This window comes from Podarcis melisellensis, assembly GCF_964234715.1.
Source record: "Podarcis melisellensis genome assembly, chromosome: 18".
Lineage (NCBI taxonomy): Eukaryota > Metazoa > Chordata > Lepidosauria > Squamata > Lacertidae > Podarcis > Podarcis melisellensis.
Window position 1 is genome coordinate 10,397,742 of NC_138536.1, and position 26,160 is coordinate 10,423,901.

Below are 26,160 nucleotides of genomic sequence, written 5' to 3' on the forward strand. Positions count from 1 at the left end.
GTCCCATTCCCCAAATCCAGGGAGAGAGACCCAGGAAAGCAGGATTGAGGCAGTCACAAAGCTACGTGAGAAGTACCTTACACCTGCAATTTGTGTTCCTTTTGACACACTGTTATGTGCTGCAATTTCCCTGCAGTAACTTACCTCTCTTTTGCGCAGGCTTCCACAAACTGGTGTCCACAGGTTGAATTTTTTACTACCGTCAGCTCCAGCCTGTGCTGGTTGGGTCCAGTGTTTGATATTCCCCAGAACTTTGAAGTGGGGTGACTTTTACCCATCGCAACCATGTCGAGATCTCTGAGTGGAAGACTGGCAACTGACATCTCCCTCTGACTGGCCCCTCCAGCTTTCTTAAGCAGGTCAACAGAAGAGCTGATTTTTTTTTTTGCACTTAACTCCCACCTGCCCCCCAGTTAATCCCTACAACGACCCTGTGAGGTGGGCTAAGAGGCTGGGACTGACTCCAGGGTCGCCCAGTGAGCTTCATGACTGAGTGGGGATTTGAACTCTGGTCTCCCAGGTCTGACACTCTAACCCCTAGGCCACCCTGCCTTCCTAGAGCCCTTCTGCCAGGGGGAAGCTCTATAAATTAAGTAGGTAAATAAATAAAATGTCACTTACAGAAGGATACAGAAGATTTCCCTTGAAGCTTGAAGTGGTTTTATTCTGGATTGTTTCATTTGATGTTTTAATGTGTTGCAAACCATTTTGAGATTATTTCTTTGAAATATAAACCGGTATGGAAATGAAATGAACAGTAATAATAAATCTCATTGGAGTGGGAAAAAAATTGTGCGTTTTAAAACTCTCAAGTTAAAGGGGGAACCATACAAGAAACAAGTCTTTTGGTTAGAAATCTCATCCCACTTCAAAGTTCTGGACCACCGACACATGCAGAACACATCCTCTGGAAAAAATGCTGCATTTCAGATAAGTAAATCTCTGCCTCTCCCCTCCCCCTTACTTTACTTTCCTGTGAGAGGGAAGAGGAGGAAAGCTTGCCGCTCGAACATTTTTAAGCGCATCAAAATAATTTGGAACGTCAACGCATCGAAACATGCTTAGAAAAGCCTGCTTTAATTTCGCATCTTGGCAGTGAAGGGTGGGAAATTCTCCAAGAGTCCACGATCTGTTAGGATAGAAGCGAAAAAGCTGACTAGCAAAAGGCATGAGCGGCCAGGGATACATTCTTGCCCGTTCCAAACAGCTTGCTTTGTTTTGTGGGTTTGTAGCTTGTTCCATCCTATAAGCCATGGCTCAGGCCTGTGCGGTTAAAATGCATTAAGAGAGTCTCAGTTGCAGCCAGCAGCAACACTACAGCACAGGGGCTACTATAGCTCAGGGAGCAACTACAGAGGAGGAGCTGTGCTAACTCCACTCCATGAAATATAATCATGGCTGGCTTCAGGGATAAGGCATGGCAACCTCTGGCCAGCTCCACTATGCAGCACCCCTCTAGAAACATAGGGAATTAAGTACAGTGGTGCCCCGCAAGACGAACGCCTCGCAAGACGGAAAACCCGCTAAACGAAAGGTTTCCGTTTTGGAGACGCTTTGCAAAACGAATTTCCCTATGGGCTTGCTTCGCAAGACGAAAAAGTCTTGCGAGTTCCTTCGGGTTTTTTCCCCTTTCCCCCCCTTTTGCTAAGCCGCTAAGCCGCTTATCAGCTGATCCGCTGATAAGCCGCTTAACAGCTGATCGCTAAAAGCCGCTAAACCGCTAATAGCGCTAATCCGCTAAGCTGTCAATGGGCTTGCTTCGCAAGACGAAAAAACCGCTATACGAAGAGCCTCACGGAATGGATTAATTTCGTCTTGCGAGGCACCACTGAATACAGAGTCATTCTATCTTATAGTATTTTATTGTTATAGTGGTGTTTTAGCGGCTGTTTTTTTCCCCACGTGCACAAGCTGTTACTTATGTGTTGTTTTTACCTGTATGGGCCTATGGCCGTAATAAATAAAATAAAATAAAAAATAAAGAGTAGGACGCTTGGTCCATTTAGGTTGGTGTTGTCTACTCTGACCGGCAGCAAAAGCTGTCCACGGTTTGAGGCAGGGAGTTTTCCACAGCCCTACCTGGAGTTGCCACTGGGATTGAACCAGGAACCATCTGCCAAGGATGCTTTAGTGAAGACTTCTGTATCGCAGGGGGTTGGACCCCGTCCAACTCTACAATTCTGTGTTTCTACAACCTACATGCAAAGCGCAAAAACGTTTCCCGTCTTTTGAGCAGCAAGCATGCCACCAGGCGCAAATGTTCCCATGATACCGCAGGGCAGCAGTGCACTATAGGCATTGTGGGAAATAAAAAATGGCAGGTTCAAGGCCAGGTTAAAAATTAAAGAGGAGGTCAGCCCTAGAGTGTGGGGTGGACTTTGTGAGGGGCTGGCAGTTGCCCAGGGGCAGTGTGTGGTGATGTGAGACCTGGCAGAACGGGGTCTTGTCTACAGTGGCTCCCTATTTGTGGAACGCTCCCCAGGGAGGCTCACTTGGCAAGTTCATTATACAAAATGTTCCTATTAAACCAGGCCTTTGGCTGATTGACAATGCCCTCCCCTTTTAAATGTGTTGTGGGAGGGGGGATTATTAGATTGTTGTTGTCATTTTTATTATGTGTTTTGTGTTTTTTGTATTGTGATTTTACATAGTGAACTGCCCGGAGATCTTCGAACAGAAGGCAGCATACAAATTTAATAAGTAATAATAAAAATTATAATCTACAACACTTATTCGGAATCAGTCCAACCCAGAAAGCACCTCCTTGGCCCATCTCTGGCCCAGACCAGAGTTACTCCCGCAGCAACAGAGTTAAGGTGTGCTGCAGCTGACTTGGGAAAGGCAGCCCCAAGCAACTTAAAACTGGAAAATCTGGGGGAGCATTGCTGTCCTGCGAGAACAACATGGGGAAGCAGGGTGGCAGCACCAACCTTAAGCTCAATTTCTTTTTCTGCCCGTTACCGTGCTGTGCTAGGCGCTGCACAATTGCTAATTGCATTTGAATTGCTTTATTCCTTACATGTTGTTTCGAATATCCCAATCCTAGCTTCCTGTTCCATTTTGCTGCCAATCCTCTCCACTCCTCTCAGGCCACTTAAGGCGACAGAGCGGCAGCTTCTATTGCCGTTCTTTCAGGGACACGCAGCGGACCACTGGGACGAAGCTTGTGGGCTGCCGCTGCTCCACAAAACGCGGTTTGGGAACTCTGGTTTTTGAGAGAGAGAGAGAAAGAAGACTACCCAAACTAGTGTGCAATGTACTTGTGTTTAAAATGTGCTTTTCGGGGGCGGGGGGGGGGGAGTGAACAGGCACACCTGCTAGGATGAGATCACACATTTCTCATCTCCTCTGTGAGTTCCTCCACCCCAGCCAGCTGCCTCATCCTCCTTTATTGCTTTTTCGGAAGTTCAGGATGTCCTTAGTTTTTTTTCTCTTTTCTTTTAAACTGTCCAGACCAAAGGAACTCACATGCACCAGTGCTCTGGGGTGCAGTAAAAACTCCGCAGTTCATAATTTTGGGGGGGTGGAGGGGAGGAGAAAGGAGCTTCTTTTTAAAATAAAAAAATACCTGCAAGATGGGGGGGAGGAGTTAATGGGGAGCACCACCCATCCCTTCTCGCACAAACCCCACCACAATCCTAGCTCAGTCTTCCTTAGAACCTCCTCCAACCCAGCAGGGACGGAACACAAGTTGTCGAAAAGTTATGGAGGACAAGAGGGTAAGGTGGAAGACCTTGCTCGCCTGCCGTGGACACAAAACATTTTATTTTCCAAAACGGGGCAGGCCAGAATGTACATCTTTGATGGCATGCGATGCCTCAGGAGACTGGGCTGAAGTCTCAGGGTGGTCACCTCCGAGCTGTGGTCTGTGGCAGGATGACCGGCACACAGGCAATGCCAGCGAAAGACTCTGGGAAGTGCAAGTCCCTCTCCCACTCATCTGTCTCCGTGTTGTACACCTGTATGATGCTGGTCACGTTGTTCAGGTGCCAGTTGTACCCCCCAACAATGTAGATCTTCTTCTCCAGCAGGCAACAGCCCGCCTCGGACTGCCCTGCCCGCATGGGGCTGACCGTCGTCCACTGGTTGGCTTCGGGGACGTAGTACTCCACCGCCAGGACGTCAAAGCAGCGGTCAACGTGGTCCATGCGGCCCCCGAGCGAGTAGATCCTGCTGTTGGCGCTGACCATCGCGTGCAGGACTCGTGGCTCGTTCATGGGGGCCTTGAACTCCCACTGGTCCATGGCGGGGTCGTAGCAGTGCAGGGCCTTCTTGTCCTCGACCGAGATCCCGTAGCCGCCCGATATGTACAGCCTGCCCCCCACCGCAGCCCCGGCGTGCCCCCACGTCCTGCGCTTGAGCGAGCACACGTAGCTCCACTCGTTGGTCCGCGGGCAGTACCTCTCCACTGAGGCCAAGCTGCCGGAGCGGTTCCTGCCCCCTGTGGCGTAGACCATGCCGTGCAGGACGTTCAGCTGGAACTGGATCCGGCTCTCCTGCATGGCCTGGATGCGCAGCCACTGGTTCAGGTGCGGGTCGTAGCGGTAGCAGGCGTCGACCGCCCCCTCGCCGCTGCGGTACTGCAGGTGCTGCCCGCCAACCACGTAGACAAAGTTGTCCAGCAGCGCCACGCAGGTGTGGCTGCTGCCCACCTCCATCTCCGTCAGCTCCTTAAACTGCCGGGCGCTGCCGTCCAGCAGGTAGTAGACCTTGCTGCTCACGGTGCGGTCGTTGTCCGTGTAGGGCGTGCCGCCAAAGGTGATGAGGGAGAGCACATCCGAGCGGATGGCGGTGCGGGGAGACTGCATCTCGTGCTGCCGGAAGGGCAGGATCTGGTAGTTGAAAGCCTCCAGGAGGTACTGCCGGCACAAGACGTCTTCCACCATGATGTCCAAGGTCTGGACGTGGTCCACCAGCTCGGAGGACTTCATAAGCGGGAAGCGGATGTGGCAGAGGACCTGGCTGGCGTTGCCGCGGCGCGCTGGGTCGTACTGCAGCCAGCGGATGGCGGCCCGGAAGAGGTCGATCTCGCTACAGCTCTTGAGCTTGTTGCTCTGGAGGAAGAAGACAAGGCGCTCGAGGGGAAGGTGGAGGAAGTCCTCCTCCTCAGAAATCTGGAGGAAGTGGCGGAAGGTGAAGGCATCCACCGACTCCTTCAAGGAAGCAAGGCTGAAGGTGGTGGCCATCTGCCCGATGTTGAGGCAGGTCTCAACGCTCATGGCAGACTTGAGGAACTCCTCGCACAGCTCCACCACTGGCACCATTTGCAGGAAGACGGCTGCCCCGAGGACGTCCTGGATGCAGTCCAGGTCCAGCGTCACTTCGGCGCTGTAGGCAAACTCGATGATGTGCTTCAAGCCCTTCGCAGAGACGCCTTTCAGCTCAATCACGTCCTGGTTGGATTCCCGCATTCCGCCAGTGAACATGGCCCTAGATGTCAAAGAGCCCAAGAGAGAGTGTGTTCAGATTCACCATCCTAGCTTGTCAACACAGGCAGCTTCCCCAAAGGCTGCTGAGTGACTCCCGTTTCCACCAAGTTAAAGTTATCCTTTTAACCCATCGGCCAACTCTAGTAGTAGTAGTAGTAAAGGGTAAAGGGACCCCTGACTATTGGTCCAGTCGCGGTCGACTCTGGGGTTGTGACGCTCGTCTCGCCTTATTGGCCGAGGGAGCCGGTGTACAGCTTCCGGGTCATGTGGCCAGCATGACTGAGCAGCTTCTGGCGAACCAGAGCAGCACACGGAAACGCCGTTTACCTTCCCGCTGGAGCGGGACCTATTTATCTACTTGCACTTTGACGTGCTTTCGAACTGCTAGGTGGGCATGAGAAGGGACCAAGCAATGGGAGCTCACCCCATCCCATCGCGGGGATTCGAACTGCCGACCTTCTGATCGGCAAGTCCTAGGCTCTGTGGTTTAACCCACAGCACCACCCACATCCCATAGTAGTAGTAGTAGTATTTAACAAATAAGCAATTCAGTAACATTTTAAATTTACCAATCAATCATTCCAGCTATGACTTCCCCTCCCACCCTCCCTGGTTCCCTCAAAATTTGAATTTATGTGGCATATTATACTCTATATGTTCACCCTATCTCACAAGAAAAACAAAAAGTTCACCCTCACTGCTATTCCTGCTCAAATCCTATTTGCATTTTAACATCTTTACACTGGGTTTTTAAGTATTCTGCAAACATTTTCCAATTGTTGCATATTATTTAGGAGCCAGGCAAAAGTATTCCATTTCTACCAGGCCTTCCTTTGACTTTTAATTATACGTAGCCTCTTTGGGATGGTTCACCCCTACCTTTTGTGTTTTCTTTTGTGCTGTACGTTTATGTGTTTTAAGTTACCTTGGTAAAGAAAGTGGCCAATAAATTTAATAAACAATAACAAAAAATAAAATTTAAGAATCTTTGCAGCTGCCCCATGGCTAAGGAAACTTCCACCCTAGAGAAATCTGCCCTGACCCTTCTCTGATGGCTTTTCACCACTTTCTATTCTGACCAGCGTTCAGCTTTTCTGGAACCCTGAAATTGTTGGCATATTTAGGCGAACTGTCCAAGCATCCTCTTGAGATGCTAACCAGATAAGAAAGGGCTTGGCAGACAGGTAAATGAAAAGGGAGTTGACTAACAACACGGGTCTGTGGGAAGAAGAGAATTTGCAGCTCTTTTGTCTAAGCTCAGCCCAGATGTAGGTCAATTTTACTCTGGAAAATCAAAGCACTGAGTTCCCTCCCCACAGCTCAGTGACCGGCTAAGCCAATAAATGGTTATTGTTCATCAGGGGCAACAAATGGAAGCTTTATGCATTATGATGCTGGCATATCTTAAGCTGTTGTGGAGCGGGAGGAAGGCTTTTTATCAACAATGGCAAGCTAAAAGTCCGGAGAGGCACAGTCAAATAATCCTGGTGTTGTTAGAAGACGACACTTCGTAGCCCTGAAATCCAGATTAAAGAAACAAGAGGCGAAAAGCTTTTCAGAGCCGCCTCTCCCTCGCCCCCTTGATCTGAACCTAAATTGGGGCAAGGCAGGGGGACAGAAAGGGAGGAACATGCTTCTAGATCCTCTACATACCCAAGTTATCAAAGAAGCTCTTGATGCAGTTATGGCCCAGCACCAGAAGTGCACAAATTCAGTCGTACAAGAGCCATTAGCATCTGCCTCTGATAATCACTCGCCTGTTAGGAAGAGCAATAAACCTCTGGGGTTTGATGTTACTAGGGAAACTAACGCCAATAAAGTTAATAATAATAATAATAATAACCCACACACAAATCTCAGAAGGTAGCAAAAAAAGCAAGGAGGGTTTAACACCAGCAGCTGCAAGAAGGCGGAGAAAGGGTGGTGAGTGCCAAGTATGGAGTGGCCAGTGTGGGAGATGGGTATTGGGGCTCTTACCTGCCACTTCTATATGCTCAGAACAAAACACACACACCCCAGCAGGGACGTGGCCAAGGCTTTGAGCCTAGATCCTCTGCCCCAATGGTGGTGGGAGTTTTCCCAAGCCCCCCAGATATCAAGTCTGAAGGGGGAATGAAAAGCAAGCCACAGTGTGGCCCACCACTCTGGGATGCTCCCAGCAAAATACTGAAAACACAATAAAACAGCAAACATTAAAAACTTCCCTTCAGGTGGCTTCTAAAAGTCAAGATAGTTCTTTATTTCCTTGACAATCTGATGAGAGGGCGTTCCACGGGGAGGGTGCCACCAACGAGAAGGCCCTCTGCCTGGTTCTTTGTAACTTCACTTCTCTCAGTAAGGGAGCAACTAAAAGGCCCTCTGAAATGGACATCAGTCTCCAGGCTGGGCAATGGGGGTGCAGACGCTTCTTCAGGGCTTTGAAGGTCAGCACCAACACCGCTGGAAGCCAGTGTTGATCCTTTAGGACCGGTGTGATATGCTCTGATGGCGCCCTGCTAGATCAGAGCAGAGGCCCGTCTGATTCAGCCTTCCCCAGCCTGGTGCCCTCTGAACTACAGTTCCCACTGCGGTAGCCGCACAACCCTATGGAACCCACAGCCTGCCACTGCAGCAATCAGGTGCCTCCAGGAAGTTTACACAATGCCAGAAGCCCTCCGCAGAGGCTGGGCCAAAACGTTCCTGGTAACGCTCCTAAACATCACAGCTAATGAGCCACAGGTGCCTCTTTGCTCCTCCACAAAAATCTCTAAGCCCCCTTTTTAAAAGCCATCTAAACTCACGTCCATCGCCACACCTTTGTGAAGATGTGTTCCGTGGAGCACTTTATTTTGCCTGCCATCTTTGTCGGTGCCAATTCAGTTCTTAAAAGGGGGTTGGAAAAACAGGGTGGTGTTCAATTCAGTTTTACTTATAGAGTAAACCTGCTGAAATCACAGGGCCTAATTTCAATGGCTACTAGCCAGGATGGCTATGCTGTGTCTCCACAGTCAAGAGACAGTAATGTTTCAGAATACCAGTTGCTGGCGATTGGGGTGAGGGGAGTGTTTTTGAACTCGAGTCCTGCATGTAGGTTTTTCTTGCAGATGTTGTAGAACTACAACTCCCATCATCCCTGGCAATCCCTGGCCACACAGCAGCTCCACATGGGCTCCAGCTGCCTTCACAAGGACACTGGAAGCTGCCTCCGACATGGAGTCAGATTATTGGCCCATCTAGCTCAGTAGCGTTCACACTGATTGGCAGAGGCTCTCCGCTGTTGCAAGCAGGAGCCTCTCACAGCCCTGCCTGCAGGCTGAACCTGGGACCTTCTGCATGCAAAACAGATGCCCTGTGTACCACAGATTTAGGGGCCATTCTAAGAAGAGAGGTGGGACGCGGGTGGCGCTGTGAGTTAAACCACAGAGCCTAGGACTTGCCGATCAGAAGGTCAGCGGTTCGAATCCCCATGACGGGCTGAGCTCCCGTTGCTCGGTCCCTGCTCCTGCCAACCTAGCAGTTCGAAAGCATGTCAAAGTGCAAGTAGATAAATAGGTACCACTCCAGCAGGAAGGTAAACGGCGTTTCCATGCGCTGCTCTGGTTCGCCAGAAGCGGCTTAGTCATGCTGGCCACATGACCCGGAAGCTGTACGCCAGCTCCCTCGGCCAATAAAGCGAGATGAGCGCCGCAACCCCAGAGTCGGCCACGACTGGACCTAATGGTCAGGGGTCCCTTTACCTTTACTAAGAAGAGATGGTCTCCCTCCCTCCCCCCCCTTCACCTAACACCAACAGGGATGGTTTCCTGCACTGTTTCCAGAGAAGACAGTCTGCCTCCTCTGGTGAAAGAACAGTTTTTGAAATTCCCCAGGAGCCAGTCACAGGTCCAACTGCGCCGATGTGGAGATTTCCGGCAACTGACCTCTCCATCAAGACAGCTGATTCATGAGCAGCAACAGACACACGTCCTGTGCTTCTGCTGCTGCACGATTCATGGACCCCTTTTCTGGGCACCTTAGTCCTCCATCACATCACGGAAAGTTAAGCGCAGGGCTGAGTACAGAGATATTTGACTGTGCTGTAGCCTTTTCACAGGCCACAAAATGGAACTCACAGACCACAGTTTAAAAACCTCTGCTTTAGTCCACAGTTCATGCCATCTCCATTTCCATTGTGTGTGTTTCTCCTTCTTGCATATTGGGACAAATGAACTGTTCCAAGAACAAGCTACAGTCAAGCAATGTAGTTGAGATCATAGAATTGTAGCGCTGGTAGGGACCCGGAGGGCCATCTAGTCCAACCCCCCAACATGCTGCAATATGTGATAAAGGGTCTTTTTAGTTATTTTCTCTCTATTCTTTTTTTCTTTTCTTTCTCCTTTCCATACAATTGTGTTTTGTATTTTCTAACATGCAAGTTTGAATTTTATTGTTTTATATGTTTTAAAACTTTCAATAAAATTGTTTTGTGTTTTTTTTAAAAGGATCTCTGTCAGGGTTGGAGACTGGGAGAAGAGGTAGGCACCCAGGTGAGAGCTGGGGGAGCCTGCCTTTCAATGTGTGGGTAAATGATATGCACAATATAAATGTGATAAAGGGTCTTTTCAGTTATTCTTCCAGTCTACTCTTTTTTCCTCTTTCTCTTTTCTGTACAATAGTGTTCTGTATTTTCTTATAAACGAGTTTCAGTGTTATTGTTTATTATGTTTTTAAAAATGCTTTCAATAAAATTGTTATAAAAAGAAAGAGACATTCTGTTGTGGCAAGCGTAAGCTTGGTTTAAGGTACCATATCTGAGCTCCAGGGACACGGGTGGTGCTGTGGGTTAAACCACTGAGCCTAGGACTTGCTGATCAGAAGGTCGGCAGTTCGAATCCTGGCAACGGGGTGAGCTCCCATTGCTTGGCCCCTGCTCCTGCCAACCTAGCAGTTCAAAAGCACCTCAAAGTGCAAGCAGATAAATAGGTACTGCTCCGGCGGGAAGGTAAACGGCATTTCCATGCGCTGCTCTGGTTCACCAGGAGCGGTTTAGTCCTGCTGGCCACATGACCCGGAAGCTGTACGCCGACTCCCTTGGCCAAAAAAGCAAGACGTGCGCCGCAACCCCAGAGTCGTCCATGACTGGACCTAATGGTCAGGGGTCCCTTTACCTTTACTATCTGAACTCCTAAAGCTGGAGCAGAGGTGAGGGGGTACTCCGGGTCTCTCACCTGAAGTAGTCACTGCAGGCAGCCAGGACAACTTTGTGGACCTGGAACACCTCGTTGTTGATGGTGAGGATGACATCGAGCAGCTGGGCCTGAGCCCGGAGGGAGGCCAAGCCGTGCAGGAGTGTCGCGCTGTGGCCCGGGGCGGAGAAAGTGCATTTCAAAGTGCTGCTCTTGTCTGCCATGCTGTGAGGACGAGGGGGGTGATATGGGTGGAAAGAGGAAACAAAGAGAGAGGCTTTCAAACTGCTGGCCTGTATACCTGACACAATCGTGAGCAGAGCTCGGCAGCAGGCCTGTATCAGGCCAAAGGGGGCCCATCCATTCCAGCATCCCCTCTCCCACAAGATCTGATGCCCTCCTGGAATTGTAGAGTTGGAAAAGAGCCCCAAAGGTCATCCAGTCCAACCCCCTGCAATGCAGGAATGTCAGCTCAAGCATCCAGGACAGATGGCCAGCCAACCTCTACTTAAAAACCTCCAAGCAAGTCCACAAGCAACCCAGGGAGACCATTCCACTGTCAAACAACTCTCACTGTCAGGAAGTTTTTCCTGATGCTTACTCGAAATCTCCTTTCTTGTAACTTGAAGCCATGGGTTCAGGTCCTACCTTCCGGAGCAGAAGAAAAAAAGCTTCCTCCATCTTCCATCTGACAGCCCTTGAGGTAGTTGAAGATGGCTATCCTATCTCCCCTTTTCCATGCTAAACATACCCGGCCCCTTCAACCATTCCTTACAAGGCTTGATTTCCAGACCCTTGATCATCTCCTCTGCACAACTTCCAGCTTGTTGACATCCTTCCTAAATTGTGGCGCCCAGGACTCCAGGTGTGGTCTGACCAAGGCAGAACAGGGTGGTCTATTCTGAACATCTGCCTTGCACTCAGACGGTCGCTGGTTCAATTGCTATGGTCTCCAGACACAGCTGGCAAAAACTTCTGCCTGAAACCCTGGAGAAGTAGTGGCGCCTGCCCTGTGAAACACCCTCCCATCAAATGTTAAGGCAATAAGTAGCTATCTTACTTTTAAAAGACATCTGAAGGCAGCCCTGTTTAGGGACGTTTTTAATGTTTAACGCTGTAAGGTAAAGGTAAAGGGACCCCTGACCATTAGGTCCAGTCGTGGCCGACTCCGGAGTTGCGGCGCTCATCTCGCTTTATTGGCCGAGGGAGCCGGCATACATCTTCTGGGTCATGTGGCCAGCATGACTAAGCCACTTCTGGCGAACCAGAGTAGCGCACGGAAATGCCATTTACCTTCCCACCAGAGTGGTACCTATTTATCTACTTGCACTTGACGTGCTTTCGCACCGCTAGGTGGGCAGGAGCAGGGATCGAGCAACAGGAGCTCACCCCGTCGTGGGGATTCAAACCGCTGACCTTCTGATTGGCAAGCCCTAGGCTCTATGGTTTAACCCACAGCACCACCCGCATCCCGTGTAATGCTGTACTGTGTTTTTAATATTCGGTTGGGAGCCGCCCAGAGTGGCTGAGGAAACCCAGCCAGATGGGCGGGGTATAAATAAATTATTATTACTATTATTACTACTACTACTATTATTATTAGAACTGCCACTGCCAGTCAGTGTAGATGATCTTGGGCTGGAGGGACCAATGGTCTCACCTGGTATAGGGTAGATATCCCAATAGATTCCTAAATAAAGCTTGGTTCCCTAGCCTGCTTTGGCCAAAGAGCAAGCAGGGGTCTTTTCACAATTCAGCCACAACTTCTCAGACTGGCACCTACCTGATCAGTCTGGGACCACCAACATTGGGTGCCATGAGAAGCATGAAAGCAAACTGCAGCTGCCAGCTGAGGCAGATGGATTCCCCCTGCCCCCTGAGCTGGGCTGAAGTGGCCATTGTGACAGTGTCCAGGTGAGGTGCCCCTGGCTAGCTCACAGGACTAGGGCTTGGAAGCAGGGTCCCCAAATCTCTCCCGCTTCACTTCTGAATATGCTGGGACATCCACAACCGCTTGCATCGGCTAGCTGTTTTGTAATCCTTACCAGAACCACCTCTCCTAGAAGGTCCATTTGGACTCCTCTTTTCTGGAGAATTTAGTGCCCAGGGTTTCCCAAACTTGGGTCTCCAGCTGTTTTTTAAAAACTACAATTCCCATCATCCCTGCTAGCTAGGGATGATGGAAGTTGTAGTTCCAAAACAGCTTGAGAAGAGTAACTTTGAGAAGCAGTGATTTAGGCACATGGTAAACATATTTTCTGGATTGTTTTAATTCAGTGAAGGGGAACTCTTTTTTTCTGGGGAGGGCCACATTTCCTTGAGGTAACTGACGGGGGGGGCAGTAAAAAAATAAGCAGGACACACAGTTCTCTCACACACACTGTCTGCCAACCCATGTCCCTTCCTAGCGCCCAGAATGAAATTTGATGCCCTGTTAATTGGGGGGAGGGGGGGCTTTTAAATTAAGTTTTCAAAAACACAGTAAAAGAAACAAACCAATCTACAGGAAATACAGTAAAGAGAAGAAAGAAATTAAAGTAAGAAGAAACAGAAAAAGAAAGGACCAGATCCCCCTTATCACTATATCTTAACTTTCATCCCCTATAGAGAAATGGCCCACCCCATTTCAATTCACTCTTGATTGATAAGTTGTTCTGTTAAAATTGTTTAATAAATATATATATATATTAAGAAACAAGTCTTTCCTCCCTGCTGCTGTTGGATGGTATTACAGTAGTGATGTGTCCATTTCCCCCTCCCAGTTATTAATAGTATCCTATTGATTTTACTGTACTGTGCACTGCTTGCTGTTTTGGGTTTCTCCCCATGGGGCCTTTGTGGCTGAAAGGAGGCACAGAAAATCCTAAACGGAACAAATTCAACAAAAAAAATTACTTCCAGTAGCACCTTAAAGACCAACTAAGTTAGTTCTTGGTATGAGCTTTCGTGTGCATGCACACTTCTTCAGATACACGAAAGCTCATACCAAGAACTAACTTAGTTGGTCTTTAAGGTGCTACTGGAAGGAATTTTTTTTGTTTTGACTATGGCAGACCAACACGGCTACCTATCTGTAAATTCAATGAACAAACTCATAAGACAGATCAGCACTGAAATGATCCCATTAAGATACAACAAAGCTACGATGCCGTTTGTGAATAAGCTATTCTTTCCGACTCCTTTTGATTGGAGATGTGCAGAAGAAGTTAGAAGACTAAGGGAAATTGTTTATGGAATCATAGAGTTGGAAGGGACCACTAGGGTCATCTAGTCCAACCCCCTGCAACTCAGGAATCTTTTGCCTGAGGTGGTGCTTGAACCCATGACCCCGAGATTAAGAGTCACAAGCTCTACGGACTGAGCTCTCCCAGCTGCTCGGTAGAATGAACTGTGGCTTGGCTTAATGCACATTTCATGTGTATGTGGAAAACAATCCTAATCCTACCCCACGACCCTTAACTTTTTTTCATCAAATGCTTTGATGAGCACAAGATGCATCATTCTGGATTTGTATGGCAGCAGCAGCAGAAGACGAAGAAGTCGTCGTAAACTTTATCCCAGGCACACAAACCGGAAAATAAAGGAGGGAAGCATTAAGCATACTTAAAACCTAATGCTATTCTACTAAACGCTGCTCACTTAGTGCCTCAAGTTACATGCTTACACAGAAGGCACATTTTCCGCTTCTAAAATGGCAATTAGAATTTTTTTTAAAAGCACATATACATATAATACAGTCAGCCTCCTTCAGATAAATTAGCGGTATCCATGGTTACTGAAACAATTCAGATCTTTCACCACCGTACAAAACAAGAGCACACCACCTCTCTTGAGCAAGTGCACGGAGTTGAGGAGATTCTTAAATCTGGAAAGGATCTTAGAAGCCCTATAGGCCAGTGGTGGGCTAAAACTTAAGTCCCGCAGAGTCTCCCCTTTGGCAGGTGTGTGGTTTTTTTATGTCCACCAATATGTTTTAAATTGACAAATCAAGAATGCAGGACACTTAGGATCTCTTAAGAGCTAAAGCACAACTGACCTGAGTTAGGAGGCTGCAAGTTTTCACTCTTGCTCAGGAGCAAATACCTGGCTCCACAGGTCAGAATGAGACCCATCTACTCTGGTACGTGCCCTAGCTATCCTCCCACTTGGACTACTGCAATGCACTCTCCGCGGGGCTACCTTTGAAGGTGACTCAGAAACGACAACTAATCCAGAATGCAGCAGCCAGACTGGTGCCTGGGAGCGGCTGCCGGGACCATATAGCACAGGATCTATACTGTGCTATATAGTAAAGGATCTATACTGCCTCCCAGTACTTTTCAGAGCACAACTCAGTGTTGTGCTGACCTTTAAAGCCCTAAATGGCCTCGGCCCTGTATACCTGAAGGAGCGTCTCCACACCAGACACTGATGGCCTTTTGGTGGTTCCTTCACTGTGAGGAGTGAGGCTACAGGGAACCAGGCAGAGGGCCTTCTCAGTAGTGGCACCCATCCTGTGGAACACCCTCCCAGCAGATGTCAAGGAGATAAATAACTACCAGACTCCTAGAAGACACCTGAAGGCATCCCTGTAGTAGGAAGTCTTATAATGTGTAATGTTTTATTATGTTTTTATATATGCTGGAAGTGTGGCTGGACAACCCAGCCAGATGGGCAGGGTGCAATAAAAATTATTGTTGTTGTTGTTATTATTACTAAACAAAATTTATATACCACTTGATCATTTGTTTTAAAAAACTAAGAAGCTCTAAGCAGTTCACAACAATATAAAAGAAAACATTAAACACCCACCCTGGAAGAATGGCAGATGAAAGTTATGGACTATATGGAATTGGCGGAAATGACCGGCAGAATCCAAGACCAGGGAGAAGAGTTGGTGGAAGAAGATTGGAAGAAATTTAAAGACTATCTACATAAACACTGCAAAATTAATGAATGTTAGAATGATGTTGGCATGAAGTTAAGTGGTTCTAGCAGCAATGTTATAAAGGAGTATGCAAAAATGGATTGTTATCAAGTGAGAATGTAAAGATATAATACATCAAGGTAGAGGAGGAAAGGATTTGCTGATTTAACTAACTGAACTGGAATACAAAAAAGGGAGGTGTGAGGAGGTCAGGGAAACAAGTAAACAAAAGATAAGATACGAAAAGATTGATTTGATTTTAATTGTTTTTCGCTTTTCTGTATTTTGTAATTTTTTCTCTTTTTTTCTTATTTTGCAACTTTTTTGTAATCTTTCTTGAAACTTTAATAAATATCTTTTTTTAAAAAAATGAAAAAAAGAAAACATTAAACTGTCAATTTTTTTAAAAAAGCAGGTATTAAAAATATTTAAGCAATGATTAAAACAAATGCTAGTGCATTCTCTCTCTCTAAGTCATCATCTACTTGTCTAGATAGGCTAGCCTAGAATAAAATGTTTTAAGCAGGTGCCAAAAAGAATACAGGGAAGGTGTCTGCCTGATGTCAACAGTCCAGCTGTCAGTCAACACAGACCAGGCAATACCCCAAGCCAGATCCACTCATTATCTGACCTGGGATATAAAAGGCCATTTCCTGTGTTCTGTCTCTCAAGCAGGAGATTGGTGCTTTTGCAACGTGGTCGAGGACAACTATCTCCACCTTCAACATCCAGCCTGAAGAAGTACTCTGTGAAACCGGAAAGCTTGCTCATTTGTTAGCAAAATCCACATAGCCATTCAACGAAGTGACCTACCATTGAGCTTACCTAGAACAAACTTACTTGTAATACCTGTCAGCTAAATTGTCGGGGGGGGGTGTAGCTCAGTTGGTAGAGCATGAGACTTTGAATCTCAGGGTTGTGGGTTCGAGTCGCACACTGGACAAATGATTCCTGCATGGCAGGGGGTTGGACTAGATGACCCTAGGGATCCCTTCCAACTCTACAGTTATATGACTCTATGCTGTTTGATGGACCGTGTTTTTGAAAGTGGGAGTTTTTATACTGTATTCCTATTCTTATTCTTATTATTACAGTCATACCTTAGGATTAATACGCTTCAGCTTAAATATTTTTGGATTGCGCTCTGCAGCGACCCAGAAGTAATAGAGTGCGTTACTTCCAGGTTTCGCCGCTCGCACATGCACAGACGGTCAAAATGACGTCACACGTATACGTGGAAGCGGCAAAACGCAGCCCGCGCACGCACAGACTCATCTTATGTTCGCTTCAGGATGCGAACAGGGCTCCGGAACGGATCCTGTTCGCATCCAGAGGTACCACTGTATTATTATTATTACAACACCTACTACTACTACTACTATTCTGTGGTTGATACAACCACGATGGTCAAAATGACAATAAATGTAACTTACTAAAATAAAATAAAAAAGTAGTAGTAGTACTAATAATAATATTAATAATAGTAATAATTTATTTACATCCTGCCCCATCTGACTGGGTTGCCCCAGCCACAAATTAGACACGGTAAGTAACAACAACACAACACAACAAAAATATATTGTGATAAAATAATAAATAATATAACGTAATAATGATAGGAATAAAGCAGTAAGAATGATACAATGATAAGGATAATAAACGTAAAATAACAGTGATAGGAACACAATAAAATAAAACTAACAAAGATATAATCAATATAAACTAATTATGCAAGGCATATGATAAAATAAAGCCTGACAATGATATAAATACATTGATAAAGACCTACATTGGCTCCCAGTACCTTTCCGAGCACAATTCAAAGTGTTGGTGCTGACCTTTAAAGCCCTAAACAGCCTCGGTCCAGTATACCTGAAGGAGCGTCTCCACCCCCATTGTTCTGCCCGGACGCTGAGGTCCAGCGCCAAGGGCCTTCTGGCGGTTCCCTCATTGCGAGAAGCAAAGCTACAGGGAACCAGACAGAGGGCCTTCTCGGTGGTGGCACCCGCCCTGTGGAACGCCCTTCCAGCAGATGTCAAAGCGATAAACAACTACCTGACATTCAGAAGACATCTGAAGGCAGCCCTGTTCAGGGAAGTTTTTAACGTGTGATATTTTACTGTATTTTTGGTTTCTATGGAAGCCGCCCAGAGTGGCTGGGGAGGCCCAGCCAGATGGGCGGGGTATAAATAAATTATTATTATTATTATTATTAATAATAATAATAATAATATAATGAAAAGTGATATAAAATATTAAAAAATAGTAACAGGATAAATTCAGAATAGCAGCAATATAATAAATTGCAGAATTGTAGGATCGTGGCGTTGGAAGGGACCCTGAGGGTCATCCAGTCCAACCCCCTGTAATGCAGGAATATGCAGCTGCCCCATACGGGGATCGAACCTGCAACCCTGGCATTACCAGCACCAGGCTCTAACCAACAACCACCAATACTGCAAAATAACAATATGCTTGTGATAAAATAGAAGAGCAACAATGACACCCCAAAGACTGGAACAGCTCAGCAGAGCATGGGACTCTTAATCCCAGGGTTCTGGGTTCGAGTCCCACACTGGGCGTTACAGAGGGTTGATGACCCTCAGGGTCCCTCCCACTTCTACAATTCTATGCTAAATATGATGATAGCAACAAATAACGCAGAATAATAACGACAGAACAGCAACAACGATATGCTAAGTGATATGATAATAATAATGTAGAATGAACATAATGCAACAACTAACCGATGCACTAAGCATGACTATAATAGCAAAAACAGCGCTTAAAAATATAAAGAAAAATCTTAATAAATGGCGGAAATGACTGGCAGAATCCGAGACCAGGGAGAAGAGTCGGTGGAAGAAGACTGGAGGAAATTTAAAATTTATTTACTGAAACATTGCAAAATTTTTGAATGTTGATGACATTGAAATGAACTGAAGGGGTTCTAGCAACAAGGTAAAAAATAAGATTGGATTGATAAATAGATAAATTAATTGGGTACGAATTTGCTGAACTAATTTTTAAAAGGGATGCAAAAAAGGGAGGCGTGAGGAAGTCAGGAAAATAAGTGAATCAAAGATGAAAATTTAAAAAAAAAGAGGGATTCTTGCTTTTTCTTTTTTGCTTTTTTTAATCTTTCCTATGTTAAATGTTTGTATTTTGTAATGTATGTGTTTTTTTCTTTTTTGGTTATTTGTCTATTTTTTAAAAAAAAACTTAATAAAATATTATAAAGAAAAATCTTAATAAATGATGTGCTGCAAGGAAAGCAAAGCAGCAAGAATAACGGGTAAAGGGCAGGGAGTTCCCGCATCAAGAGCGGGCGCCCCTCTTCCTCTTCTTCCTCCTCCCTCCTCCTCCCTCTTTCCTCACCTGCTGCTGCCGCCGCCGCCTCCTCCGCCGCCGCCGCTCCCTCCGCCTCCCCCGGCGACGCTGGGCGTGGGCGGCCGCTCGGCGGAGGCGAAGGCTTCGGCCCCTCCGGACTCCGCCATCTTGCCCGCCGCCGACGCCGCCGACGCCGCCTCAGGCCTTCGCCAGGCCCGGCTTCCCCTTCCAGGCGACGCCGACGCTGCGCCTCAGAGCAGGCCGGGAGGCGGGAAGGCGGGGCGTGATGACGTGAAGGATGGGCGGGGCGAGGGGCGGAGAAAAGGGCGGAGTCGAGGCCAGCCCGCCTTTTTCTCGTATTACCTCAGGAGAAGAGAAGGGTGGAAAGATCGCCTCAGACACGGGCCTCCTCCCGTCTCTCTCTCGCTATATTTATATAAATATCAGTTAAAAAACACACATAAAATCTCATCAGAGAGATATACTATATAATATATAAGTATCAGCTTAAAAGCACATATATATATATATATGATATTTATAATATATGATATATATGATATATTGAAGGGAGGCTTCAATATATATCATATACAGTATATTATGATATATATGATATTTATAATATATAAATATCACTTTAAAAACACACAGGCGCAGACTTGCCTGTCCCTCCCTCTAATATAAAATCTCATCTCTCTAGAGAGATACCCTATATAACATATAAATATCAGTTTAAAAGCACACAGGCACAGACCTCTCGATATATTTATATAAATATCAGTTTAAAAGCACAAAGGCGCAGACTTGCCTGTCCCTCTCTCTAATATAAAGTATAAAATCTCATCTCTAGAGAGATACACTATATAATATGTAAATATCAGTTTAAAAGCACACAGGTGCGGACCTCTCGATATATTATAAAAATATCACTTTAAAAACACACAGGTGCAGACTTGCCTGTCCATCTCTCTAATACTAAATATAAAATCTCATCTCAGAGATACACTATATAATATGTAAATATCAGTTTAAAAGCACACAGGCACAGATCTCTCTCGATATATTTATATAAATACAGTTAAAAAACACACAGGCGAAGACTTGCCTGTCCCTCTCTTTAATATAAAATATAAAATCTCATCAGAGAGATACCCTATATAATATATACTGTAAATACCAGTTTAAAAGCACACAGGCGCAGACCTCAATATATTTATATAAATATCAGTTAAAAAACACAGACACAGACCTCTCTCGATAAATTTATATAAATATTTTAAAAACATACAGGTGCAGACTTGCCTGTCCCTCTCTCTAATATAAAATATAAAATCTCATCTCTATAGAGAGATACACTATATAATATATAAATATCAGTTTAAAAGCACACAGGCGCAGACCTCTCGATATATTTATAAAAATATCATTTTAAAAACACACAGGCGAAGACTTGCCTGTCCCTCTCTCTAATACAAAATATAAAATCTCATCTCAGAGATATAATATATAAATATCAGTTTAAAAGCACACGGGCGCAGACTTGCTCTCTAATATATAAAATATAAATGTTAAGTTTGAATGCGCACGAACACAGACTCGTCCATCTATACATAATACAGTATATAATACGTAAATATCTGTTTGAAAGCACACAGGCGCAGGCTTGTCCATTGTCCCTACACAGCATTACAGTATATGAAATATAAATGTCCGTTTAAAAGCACATCTACTTGTCTCTCTTAAAATATATACTGTATGTTCATTTTTTATAATGATTCTTATCTATAGCTCTCATCGCAATTAGCAGTGCAAATACCAAATGTTTCCTTTAAAACACAAAAAGCACGCAAATGCCGCTATTCACGAAAGGCCACCTTCTTTTTATTGCAATCTCTTTGCATTTTAATTCTGTTAAGGCTTCAATTTTAATTCTGTTAAGATCAAGTCAGTCTGTTTCAGTGTTGCTGTTGTTGCTTTGCATGTATTTAAATGAGGGTTGTGAATTTTTCCTTAAGAAGAAGAAGAAGATAATGGAAGACATGGCAGAGTGAAATAGTTATATTGTTATAGACAGTGTACCTTATAAATGAGTTATATATTACAGTATCTATAGCACAATACACGTTAGTGCTATAAGCAGAGACACTGTACCACAGGGGTCGGCCGAATGCACAATATATATTTTCCATGCAACGTAAAGCATGCTATCTTACCTTAATGTTTTTAAAAATATAAGATAGTTTATCTTTATTTGCATCAGCAATAAAATAAAATAAAATGTACTGAAGATAGAGGTTTTCTATATTAAGTATAGAAAATACATATAAACTATTTATTTATAGCCAAATAGAGAGAGCACACAAGGAAGTATAAATTATTGCTTCCTTTAAACATACGCTATCTTATATGTGGTATAGTTTATCTTACAAACTACTCCTGTAAATATCCAGATAAACATATTGGGGGTGTGCAGTGCAAATAAATGTTTGCTTTAAAAGCGCCGTTTCCTAGCTAGGTAGAGTTCATAAAGTAAATAAGATAAGATACAGTGCTTAAAAAAAATATTATTCCATACCATGTGACAGCTCGATAAAGTTCATAACATAAATGAAATATCCCAGATACTGTACATTGTATGAGTAAGTGTTCACTTTGAAAACGCACAGACTTGAGACAGAGAGATATCATGTTTTGGAGAGGGGTATTTATGGTTTATTTAAAAGGTTTGTCTCAGGGTCGTGATTTCGAGCCCCAGGTGGGGCGAAATATTCCTGCTCTACAATTCTTTGATTCTATGATTCTCTACCCATGAAAAGTCTTTTGAGGGAGGGATACATGAAATGACATTTCCCATACTGTAAAAAAAAAAAAAACACAAAAGGTGTGAAATGTGAATGGAACAAATGTGATTTTGCTTAAAAATAAAACAACCACGAGGTTAGTTTTGAGGGGGGCATTTGATATGTCCACACGTACACTGAAAAGGAGTTCAAAATGGGGAGGTTTTGAGTGGCCTCATTTAGAGAATATGGGGATAGAGACACCCAGAGTTTGGAAGGCATGTATCCGTTTGTGGGGTGGATTAATAATAATAATAGTAATAATAATAATTATTATTTATACCCTGCCCTCCCCAGCCAAGACCGGGCTCAGGGCAGCTAACACCAGATATTAAACAATTGATTTAAATAAAACTTTAAAAACAATATTAAAACGCAACATTAAAATGCAGTCTCATTTCAGCATAAACTCAGATATTCCCCCTTCTGCACACAGGGAACCCCAAATTATGGGTCTCCCAGTAACACCAGTCCTCTAGATCCTGACAGCCTAGCCCACCTACATATTTACAGAATCATAAAATTGTAGGGTTGGAAGGGACCCCTGGGGTCATCCAGCCCAACCCCCTGCAATGCAGGAATCTTTGACCCAACGTGGGGTTCGAATCCCGGCCCTGAGATTCAGATCCTCATGCTCTCCTTAATATTGGTGTGATTAATAAAGTGAGGTTACAGGTGTTGTATAGGTTGGGGGGGTTGCCCCTCCAGCAGATATCAGGCACATGCAGCCCACTACCAAAACCAGCACAATCACTTTTGTGACTTTTGTGATTTGCCCCCACAAAACATTTCGTCACAGTTTCTTCCTATCTATTCAAAGGGCCTTTGCTGCACGATACCAAATGTAAGAATTCACTGATCAATGTCTCTATGTACTGGCTCACTGGGAAAACTTCAGAAATTCCTATAGACCTGTGAGCTCAGCTACTCAGCAGCCCCTCTGCCTGAGTGATAATTCCTCGCATCCTGATACCTGAGTGCCAGACAGGTAGCCATTCCAGAAAGAACAAACCCAGATGAAGGCAAAAGGGTGGGATGAACTTGGCTGGGAAACAGGGAAATGTAAAGATCTCTTTTGTTCCACTTGATGGGTGTTTGGTGGAAGGCAAGGGGAACTATGGGGCAGGGTCCAGGATGCTCAGATTCCTGCCACCAGACCTCCCCTTTCATGATGTAACCATGATGCATTAGTGATGTAGTTTTTGGGGGGATGTAACATGGGGATTAGCAGCTAATAAAAGTTGGGGTCTTCTTTTGTTCAGGGCTTCCATCTTGTTCCACCTGGTGGCAGGTAGGAGTCCAGTCTTCAATAAAGACCAAGCCTACTGACTGCTGTTTTGCTCTGGTATTCCTGGCTGGTCTCCTTGTTTTTTGTCCAAGGGAGCCCTCGGATTTCTCCGTTAACACACGGAACCAGGCACAGGGCCTTCTCAGTGGTGGCACCCACCTTGTTGAATGCCCTCCTGGCAGATGTCAAGGAAATATACAACTATACAACTTTTAGAAGACATCTGGAGTTTTTAATGTTTCTTTGTTTTTTAAAGATATATTTATTAAAGTTTTACAATAAGAAAAAAGTTACAAAGTAAGTAACAAAAGAATAAGAAAAAAAGAAAAATAAAAAGATACAAAAATACAAGGGAAAAAAAATACAAAATACAAAAAGAAGAAATAAAAAAACAGTTAAAAACAAATCCATCTTTTCATACCTTATATTTCATTTACTTATTTCCCTGACCTCCTCACACCTCCTTTTTGTATTCCAGTTCAGATATTTAATTCAGCAAATCCTTTCCCTCTTTGTTTTAATCTTAATTCTATATCTTAACACATTATAACTTTATATTTTCATCTATTGTCAATCTATCTTTACATGTTCTTTTTAACCTTGTTGCTAAAACCACTTCATTTCAATCTGACATCATTTTAACATTCATTAATTTTACAATGTTTCTGCAAATAGTCTTTAAATTTCTTCCAGTCTTCTTCCACCGACTCTTCTCCCTGGTCTCGGATTCTGCCAGTCATTTCCGCCAGTTCCATGTAGTCCATCACCTTCATCTGCCATTCTTCCCGGGTGGGTAAATCTTGTGTCTTCCAATACTTTGCGATAAGTATTCTTGCTGCTGTTGTAGCATACATAAAGAAAGTTCTATCCTTCTTTGGCACCGATTGGCCGACCATGCCCAGGAGAAAGGTCTCTGTTTTTTTCCAGGAAGGTATACTTAAATACCTTTTTCATTTCATTATAGATCATCTCCCAGAAAGCCTTAATCCTTGGGCACGTCCACCAAAGGTGAAAGAATGTACAACACAGCCATATGGATGGAGTATAAATAAAATTATTATTATTATTATTATTATTATTATGGCTTTATAGGTCAAAACCAGCACTTTGAAGCCGATAGGCAGCCTGTGCAATCAGGTCAGGATCGGTGCAATATGCTCAAACTGTCTTGCCACCAAATTCTGCACCAGCTTAAGCTTCCAAAACTGTCATGAGATCCAATATCAGGGTCGTGGGTTCGAGCCCCAGCTTGGGCTAAAGATTCCTGCATTGCAGGGGGGTTGGACTAGATGACCCATGGGATCCCTTCCCACTCTATGATTCTGTGATTCAGAATTCAGATAACGCGTTGCAGTAATCTAACCTAGAGGATTCCTAAATCAATAGAAAAACAAACTGCTATAGGAAAGAGCTGGAAACTTTTACCGGAACGGAAAGGGTTAACGAGCTGCCGTAAGTCCCGACACTGTCGCAAAGCAGCCTCCCCCGCCTTGTTGCCGCAAAACCTCATTTCCTTCCCAGCCCCTCCCACTTTACGTCGTCTCTTCCGCCTCTTCCTCAAAAGGAAAGAGATAAAGAAAAGAAGCGAGGATTTCCCAGCAGCCATTACACCGGGATCCGATGGGACGCTTCCCATACGAGAGTGGAGAATGCAAAATTTTGCCTAGTGTTAAGTAAAGCAGGCAGAATGAGACATTTCCTTTTGTTGCAGACCTTAAACCGAATCACACCTTCTAGCTCTTTTTTGGCAGGGGGGCAACTTTCCTGATGGAGTAAACCCAAGGTTTGCTTGTTTTTAAATGGGTTTTAAAAGAATGGTTTTAAAAGAATTTTTAAAATTAGCAGATGCTTAAAAGAGTGCAAATAAATGATAATTTAAAAATTGTATAAGGAACGCTTCTCTGGAAGTAAATCCCCCAGGCAAAGGTAAAGTGACCCCTGACCATTAGGTCCAGTCGTAGCCGACTCTGGGGTTGCGGCGCTCATCTCGCTTTATTGGCCAAGGGAGCTTCCGGGTCATGTGGCTAGCATGACAAGCCGCTTCTGGCGAACCAGAGCAGCGCACGGAAACGCCGTTTACCTTCCTGCTGGAGTGGTACCTATTTATCTACTTGCACTTGACATGCTTTCGAACTGCTAGGTTGGCAGGAGCAGGGACCAAGCAACGGGAGCTCACCCCGTCGTGGGGATTCGAACCACTGACCGGCAAGTCCTAGGCTCTGGGGTTTAACCCACAGCACCACCCGTATCCCTGGACCATAGGCTTATTCCCAAATCAAGAATTGCAAGCGCAGTTTCTAACGGGCATTAGCGAGCAATTCACACTTTTTCAACTTTCTATCCTGTGGAGTTTGGGTAGCTCACTGGCAGAACACCTGCTTGCCTTCCAGAAGGTCCCGTGTGCAAACTCTGATCATTGCCAGGACTGGGAATGCCCCTCATCTGAAATCCTGGAAAGCACCTGCCGATTAGTGTAGACAGTACTGATCCAGATGGGACCAGCAGTCTAACTGTATAATAAGGCCCCATCGCAGGTTTCCACTTAAAACCATCTCTTTGTTCAAGATCATGAGGAGCAGAGTCTCCTCCCCCCCCCCAATTCTCTTTTTTTAAGTTTCAACATTCTTCACATATGGAGTCAAAACACAAATTCATATTTTCTCTTATTTTTATCAACTTCACACCCTGTTTTCCTTGGAGTTGTTGTTTTCCCCCTTCCTCTCTTAATAGCTATTAAATCATAACCACAGTATTGTAATCTAATTACTTCTGTTGTTCATAGCTCAAATCCCACTTGCAAGTTCACCATACCATAATATTTCTTTAAATAATTCTATCAATAAGTGTTATCAGGTACAGTGGTACCTTCTTTTATGAACTTAATCCGTTCTGGAAGTCTGTTCTTAAACCAAAGTGTTCGTAAACCAAGGCATGCTTTCCCATAGCAGCAGGGTACTCAATTTACAAATGGAACACACTCAACATGTTCTGCTTCCAAGACAAAGTTCACAAACCAAAACACCTACTTCCGGGTTTGCAGTGTTCTTAATCCAAGTTGTTTATAAACTAAGCTGTTCTAAAACCAAGGTACCACTGTATCTTGACGAACAGGAGACAAGGCACACTCTCAAATTTTTGCTGTAGACTACCTCAACATCAAAAAAACTAAAATCATGGCCACTGGTCTCATCACCTCCTAGCAAATAGAAGGGGAAGAAAT

The 26,160-nt window shown here is 44.9% G+C and overlaps 1 protein-coding gene across 5 annotated transcripts; it reads right to left on the bottom strand.

The window, feature by feature from the left end:
• Window positions 1-643: 643 nt before the first annotated feature.
• KLHL26 (kelch like family member 26) lies at window positions 644-19,066 on the bottom strand. Of its 5 annotated transcripts, XR_014164244.1 has the most exons (4): window positions 16,111-16,237; window positions 10,616-10,798; window positions 3,315-5,430; window positions 644-1,129 (listed from the first exon to the last, which is right to left on the bottom strand). XR_014164244.1 is itself a non-coding variant. In XM_081895587.1 (3 exons), the coding sequence occupies exons 1-3, from the start codon at window positions 18,974-18,976 to the stop codon at window positions 3,849-3,851; spliced, it is 1,884 nt and encodes a 627-aa protein (XP_081751713.1). In that variant the 5' UTR covers window positions 18,977-19,066; the 3' UTR covers window positions 3,219-3,848. The 5 variants fall into 5 exon arrangements, 4 of the variants coding, with proteins under 4 accessions (XP_081751713.1, XP_081751712.1, XP_081751714.1 ...); XM_081895587.1 differs by lacking the exons at window positions 644-1,129; window positions 16,111-16,237 and adding an exon at window positions 18,858-19,066 and having other exon boundaries at window positions 3,219-5,430; XM_081895586.1 differs by lacking the exon at window positions 644-1,129 and having other exon boundaries at window positions 3,219-5,430.
• Window positions 19,067-26,160: the final 7,094 nt, after the last annotated feature.

Coding starts and splice junctions, on each gene's coding strand:
- KLHL26 (XM_081895587.1), bottom strand. CDS start 18,976: ATGGCGGAGTCCGGAGGGGCCGAAGCCTTCGCCTCCGCCGAGCGGCCG. Junction 10,799..18,857: donor GGCGGCGGCGGCAGCAGCAG/GTGAGGAAAGAG, acceptor TCGTCCTCACAG/CATGGCAGACAAGAGCAGCA. Junction 5,431..10,615: donor GCCTGCAGTGACTACTTCAG/GTGAGAGACCCG, acceptor TTTGACATCTAG/GGCCATGTTCACTGGCGGAA.